The sequence below is a fragment of the Seriola lalandi genome, unplaced genomic scaffold (assembly GCF_002814215.2).
Source record: "Seriola lalandi dorsalis isolate HSWRI2012SDOR001 ecotype SW California unplaced genomic scaffold, Sedor1 jcf7180002054680, whole genome shotgun sequence".
Taxonomy (NCBI): Eukaryota; Metazoa; Chordata; class Actinopteri; order Carangiformes; family Carangidae; genus Seriola; species Seriola lalandi.
Genome location: NW_019525233.1, coordinates 641,423 through 648,499, shown reverse-complemented (window position 1 = coordinate 648,499; position 7,077 = coordinate 641,423). Strand labels below are relative to the sequence as shown.

At 48.5% G+C, this 7,077-nt stretch overlaps 1 protein-coding gene across 2 annotated transcripts in view; it reads left to right on the top strand.

Annotated features, from left to right (window-relative positions):
* lhfpl2a (LHFPL tetraspan subfamily member 2a) overlaps window positions 1-7,077 on the top strand; it is a 39,049-nt gene that overhangs the window by 28,796 nt on the left and 3,176 nt on the right. For both annotated transcript variants that reach the window (XM_023422305.2, XM_023422304.2), the window contains one exon: window positions 2,555-3,311. In XM_023422305.2, coding sequence (XP_023278073.1) covers window positions 2,891-3,311 — 421 coding nt within the window. In that variant the 5' untranslated portion in view covers window positions 2,555-2,890. The remainder of the gene's footprint in view (window positions 1-2,554; window positions 3,312-7,077) is intronic.

Genomic DNA, 7,077 nt, shown 5'->3' with positions numbered 1-7,077 from the left:
GGGGGGGGGTATGTGTCAGATGGCAGGGTGAGTGTGGTAAGTGTGTGCGCTCATGGGGATTAGTGTTTGGGGGTCAATGGGGTGGTGGGTGCAATCTGAGGGCCGTAAACTTCTCTGTGTATGTAAACTGAGACTCAAATAATCCTCGGTCCCCCCCCCCCGGTTACTCAGGGAGCATAAAGGACGTCGTAAATCCAGCTCAAGCTTCACATATACAGACTACAGACTAACATGCTTCACTCTATCTTGGGAAACTTCTGTTGATGATAACTGCTCAGATCTGTTCCTCTGGGAAAACGGCGAGCAGACGTCTGGACATATGTTGTGACGAATACCAGGTACATTAATAGAAGCGGGCTTGTCCAGGCATGTTTGAGAGCTAATAACCCGCATTCAAGGCGGCTTCAGACAAACTGAGACCCACCGGTTGGTGCTGCGCAAACCAACAGGCGCGTGATGCAAAACCTACTCAAGCAAAGCGAGGTCAAAGGTTAAGTGCGCGGGTCTTCAAAGCTTCGAATCTCACCAGGTGGTTCGAATTGTTTCAGCTACAACAATATTCCTGTCAGTGAGGAATTAGTCCTCGCAAACTGGCCGGTAAATGTTTGACCTCAAAACTTCGGACTGCCCGCGCCTCATGTCTGAGAAGCCGTTTGTCTTAAATCCTAACGTCAAACATCAGTCATGTCAGAGGACCTCTGGGACCCCTCGCCGCCGCCACCCCCGCCGCCCCCCGCCCCTCAAACGTCAACGGTCTATGTGTGTGAGGGGGTGGGAAGAGTTTTTCAAAAAAAAGTTCTGTTGGTGGACGTGCGTCTGCATCTGTCCCTGCATCTGTTCAGGGTGAGGCAATGAGCTTGTGATTCATAAAATTAATTTTGGTCCAAATCCTCAGAGGCGGCTGTCTGTGCCTGGTCTTATGATCTCATCCATCTTACACACTCCAAACATACTGTACGTTAGCTTACACATACACACACACACACACACACACACACACACCACCCTGCAACAGACCACAGATCAGGGTCATTTTCTCCGCTGGAAAAGAAGAAGGAGGAAAAAAGAAAGAGAACTGTTGTTGATTTCTCAACAGGATGACAAACATCAAAGTTTGTGTAAGGCTCTTACTCACACACTGAGTCTTAACTCTCTGGGAACTGACCACAGAGGGACGGCCGTGGCTCCCGGCCCTCGCTGGAAGGGGCGCGCCGGGGCCCGAGTGATGGAAACCCTCGCAGTGCGGGCGGCACACGTGTCAACGGCGGCCCCCGGCTCCCTCTGCTGCCCTGCCAAACACTGGTTGGAGAATGACTTACAGACTCCCGAGAGACGGCAGGGAAACCGGAGCAGAACAAAAAGACTCAGAGAAAAGAAACAACTGTCAGCTCTGACCCACAGCTGAGTTTATAACATGAGCACAAAGGCCTGAGTGCGTCTTTTAATCTCCTCCAGCTTCTGTGCTTTAATGCACGTCCTGCTCAGGTTTAATGTGAATGTCTCTCAAAGATAAAATCTCAAACTTTCTCTAAAGAGCCTTGAATAAAGGACCCTGTGATGAAAGTCTCCAGAGCTTCTCACTGTAGTCTGCTGTCAGTCAGTCAGTCCATTAGCAGAAAGTTAATTGCTATTCAAACTATTTTGATAGTAGATTCGTTGTCAGTTATTTAATCAGGTCAGATAATAAACATGTTTGCTCCCAGCTTCGCCATCGTGATATTTTTCAGCGTTTTACTGTTTTATATGTTGTAAACTGAACATGTTTGTGTGTTTTGGACTGTTGGTTGGATGAAACTACTTTTACTTTATAGACGCCGCGAGTTTCAATGAGCGTTTTTTATGATCCTCTGATATTTTATCGTCATAAAATTGACTTTTTTATGAACGAGACTAGCTGCCGTTTCCTGGTTGCAGAGTCAGTGTGTGCAGAGCAGAGCTGCAGGGGTGATGTCACTGAGGTTATCAGTGGTCATGTGACAGCCGGACGGCCGTTGCGTTATCAACCGTTGGCTGACCTCAGGTCAGCTGTGTGGGCTGCTTGATGAGAGGCCTCAGGCTTGTTTTTCTCTCTGTCTGCATCCGTTTCTCATTCTGCTGTTTCCACATCTATGTTAACCCTCCCATCACACACACACACACACACACACACACACACACACACACACACACACACACACACGCCCAAAGGCAGACATGCACGTTAACTTTCTGTTTCGCTGTTTTATATTTTTACAACCTCAGTCATGAAGCTCCCCGGGGACGAGAGAGTTCAGCGAGTATCCTGATCACAAATCTTTTAACATAAACACTGAAAACAGAGGAGGCCCACTTCAAACGAACACATCCCAACACAACTCATTAGACCCCCCCCCCCCCAAACATCTACACCAGGAGCCTCCCTTCCCCAGCTCAGTCTGCTCCTCCTCCACACTTTCCCCCCTGCTCCTCACTTCTGCTCCTGAGAACAAATCAATGATAATCACACGCAGTTACTTTTTTTATACATGCAATTAAAGCCCTCACCCTGTTCTTCTGTCTGTGTTTTATGTCGTAGGTGTGTCTGATGTGACGCCAGCGGGCTGGCTCAGGGAACACAACTTCAATAAAATGTAGAAACCCGACAGCAGACAGAATCAGAGTCAGAGCACCGAGCCGACAGAAGGAGGGAGAGCTCAAGGAGGAGGAAGAACAGCTGTGCTGAAGATAAGACGGAGAGAGAGAAGAGGGACGCGGCAGACTGTGAATCATTGACGTGAACCTCGTGTGAACAGCAGTGTCATCACCTTCTCCTTTTTTCCTGTGAAGTCTTCAGTCGCTCGCACACCTCCGCCGGATCACCTGTTCGCCTCTCAGCCAGTCTGCACAGAGCGAGACTCCAGCCACCGTCAGCATGTGCCATGTGATTGTCACCTGCCGCTCCATGCTGTGGACTCTGCTGAGCATCGTGGCGGCGTTCGGAGAGCTCATCGCCTTCATGAGCACTGACTGGCTGGTGGGATTCCCCCGCACGCCAGACGCCGTCTTCGGCCCCCATGGGGCCACCGCGGCCGGAGAGGCCTACAGGCCCACTTTAGGCATCTACGGCCGCTGTATAAAACTGCCCCACCTGCAGCGTGGGGTACTGTGCGGACCGTACGCGATACACTTTGGAGAGATTGCCAGCGGGTTCTGGCAGGCTACTTCTATCTTCCTGGCGGCAGGGATCCTGCTGCTGTGTGCCGTGGCGTTCATCTCGGTCTTCACCATGTGCTTCCAAAGCATCATGAAGAAGAGCATCTTCAATGTGTGTGGACTGCTGCAAGGGATCGCAGGTGAGACTCTCTCTCACACACACACACACACACACACACACACACACACGTATTCAGCATGTCGTGGTGCAGATCTGAAGACGGATTACTGCGTGTGTTTTATTACATTAGAAAAAGTTTCAAGCCGTGATTGGCTCTTGCTCAGACACAGAGGTATCAGACAGACTCAGTGTCAGTGAATTAACAGTCTTGAGGTGTAAGTATTCTCCGTCAGCGCTGCTGCTGACAGACGGTCACGCAGCTTCAGGAACCCGCTCTGACAACATCCTCCTGACGTCACATTGTCGAGGAGCTGTTTCCAACCGTTGTGATAGTCACGCCCACTTCACAGCAGCTGTGCTGAGGTGACGACGGAGCCAGGGACTGAATTTCCATCTCGGCCATCTTTACACATCTCCTTCCGTTGTGTTTCCTGTTTACAACCCTGCGGTCACCGTGTTTAAACGATATCACGCCTGATTCTGTTTGAGCGTCAGCTCGCTTGTACACATCATGAAGCCACACTGGAAACGCTATCAACACGTGATAAACTGGCTAATTTATTCTTTGATATAATTTCAATTTACACGTGAATCCTCTGTATCTCATGAGGATCCAGTTTGTGCTCGAAATTTGAAATCTCAAAGGGGAGAGTTTTGCTCTGAACTCGTGAGGAGAGAAGAATCTGAAAGTTAACTCGGGTCATAAAAACCCTCATTGTTCCTGTTTATTCCTGTAGCGTCCGTCATTTCTCAAGGTAAATGAAAAGTTATGATCTCAGCTCAACGCATTCATTATACGAGCGCCACAACTCCCACTGCCTGAATTATGTGGTTTGATTCTGGTGGAGCCTCAGGTGAACTTTTACCCAAGCAGTCGGGAGTTTAAAAGACACGGCGGCTTGTTCCCACCGCCGAGGCCGCCGCCCAAATATTTACCTTCTGTGCAGTCAAGTCGGAGCTTTTCTTGACAGTCGATTGACTGACGACGCATGCGTATCTGGGTTTGTGTGTGAAGGGTGTGTATCCTGCGTCTATGGTTATGTGTCTGAGGCCAGATCCTCGGCCGCCTCGACTCGCTGTGGTGAACTATGGAAGGGAGGAGGCCATGAGATCATGCTCTCAGCTCTCTGCTGATTATGGCCGTCCTCCTCCCCCACAGTTGTTTGTTTGGTGCAAAGGCCCAAACAGAGAAGGTGGGAGTGCGGTGACGGACAAGCCCGACTGTACAACCCCAGCTCTGTGCTGACCCGAGACACGTCCACCAGGACTGTAGGTGCACGAGTGACACGCAGCGTTAGAGTCATGTGACGATTTACGATTTTACTGGCCCTTTAATACTGGATCTCTTGAGTTTATTAAGCAGTTTCGGGCAGCGTTGCAAACCAATGAGCAGGACTCCTCAAAGGCCATGTTGGATTTTTGTGTGATTCTCTCATCAGTGTGATGAAGTACTTAATTTACCATCGACTGGATTAAACAAATCAGATATTCCCTGTTGCTTATTTCACATGCGAACAGTTTAAGTGATTTTCCAGAAAATCTATAATGACACAGTTAAAGGAAAGTTAAATGTCCCATATTTCCCTTTTCTCCTGCGTTTTATTTGACGTGTTGCTCCATAAGAAGAATATATTTGTGGTTTTAAGAACCAAAAAAAAACATCTCAATGTAGTTTTAAATCTCCGGCTGATGGTTCTCTGAGTGAGGGTAAAACACAGGTTGGATGGTGGGTCCAGGTTTAATCGAGACATGTCCTGAGTGGGACATTTCACAGGTAAAGAATGAACTGAGTGCTGAAGGAGCACTTTTAAATTTCTGTTTCTGTATTATATATTTATCATTCATGTCGCCATGACTCTTTGTTGCCATTGGAATCCAAAGGCAGTGAACACGTGACCCACGAGAAAACACATTTTTGGAAGAGCATTGGTTTAAGTGCACAACGTGGTGGAGGTTTAACTCTTCCAGCAGAAACGTCTGTTGCAACGTTTTACGTCCACTGGAGAATCAGCTTTATGTAGCTACTATATGAGTTTGGATGAAATGGCGTTCTACAGTCGTAACTGTACAAATGTTTTCCTGTCACGGTCGACGGTGCAGTATCTCAGGCTTATATATATATATATATATATTTATTTATATCTGTCAGAGGAACAGCAGTGTTACATCACATGAAATCCTGCTGTTTACCATCGAGAGAAGCGAACCCGGCTGAGGTAATGAAAGTGAGGAAACACGCCGCTGAGTCTCCTCGCTGTGGAGAGGATGAGGATGTGGAAGAGGAAAGGGGGCGAGAGGAGCTTCAAACAGCTGAGGAGGCGGGAGGTTTCTGCTTCCTCCTGGAGCCTAAAGGCCGATAAACTTTTACTCATTTCAACCACGGGAAGAGATAAGACCCAGAATTTCCCCCCCTGTCCGACATCCAGCTGTGTCACCGCTCATGTTCCTCCGGGTCAGTTGTTCCTCCGGCGTTAATCACTCGCTCGGCGCGCACGAGGGTCTTCGACTTGACTTTCCACCAGGCCTGTGAATGATATCACTCTCGCTGATATCCACCACCAGAAAAAGTACCACACCGACTCTCTCCTAATCATTATTTCCACAGCGGCTGCCGACCCTCCGGTAATGAGAAAACTGGAGCCAGACAGCAGATGTTTGGGGAAGTGATTGACCTCAGATGGGAAGATTGTGATGTCGTTGCCAGAGATGGTCACGTCATTGCACTGGAGTTCCTCCAAACCCCCGTTAACCTAATCTTCACTTACGCTGATGTCACTTTTACTCTTTACTTTGGACTTTCTCGTCCCCTATGACACACTTTCTGACGGCCTTAAACCGCCGGTCGGTTTAAGCTCAGGTGGTTTTAAGCTTTCAGCGGAGGGGCTGTGATCGAATGGCTCCAGCAGACCCTCCTGCTGAGGGTCAGTCCAGTAAACTCGCAGGCGCACATTTTAGGGTCCATAAAGACTTTTTTCTCCGTGCACTTTAACTTTGTCGCTCATTCGCATTCATGTCGAAGAGGATTTAGAGACGAGATGGCAAACAAAGTCGGCCGTAAAACTGTCTGCAGTTCTTGTGCGTTTTCGCTGGCTTTTATTAGCTGCCGTAAACTTTCCCTTCGGTGAGTCACAGGTTTGACTGTTGACTGTGACTCAGCTCCACGCTGGAAGTGAGGGAAACAAAACAATACCTTACAGGAATTTACGCAGCGTCACTGTCACGGCGACGACTCACACACGAGAATATCACGTGTTACGTAAGAAGGGGATAAGAGACGGGATTCCTGTGTGTTTATTAGCTTTTTCTGGATACCTGTGTTTGCAGTGGAGGTGTGGCTGTTTCATTAAGACACCAGACACATGTAGAGTAAATATGTACTGTCAGGAAAGCCTTTGTCTTTTCTATACTGCAGCATTTACACATATACATCTGCACACTTGCAGTGGGACCTTTAAGAATTTATAAACAGCATCTTCTTCATGTGGATCCCAGAGGTCGACCTGGTTCTTCTTCTTCTTCTTCTTCTTTTTCTTGGAAAGAAGAGAGGTGGCCAGATTTCTGGGGGGGGGCAGAGGTTAGAAAGGGGGGTGTGGGGGCTGGGAGGTGGTTGATTGGTGCCAGGGAGGCGGCTATCAGAAATAGATTGACGGTTGGAGAATTGACAGTTTGGAAGTTAACAGAGACAAGAGCCAGTGCAGAGGGAATACTGAGGCTGGAAGGGTGGAGTGCAGCGGGATATTAGGTTAGCAGGTCCGAGTGTGTGTGTGTGTGTGTGTGTGTCTCTT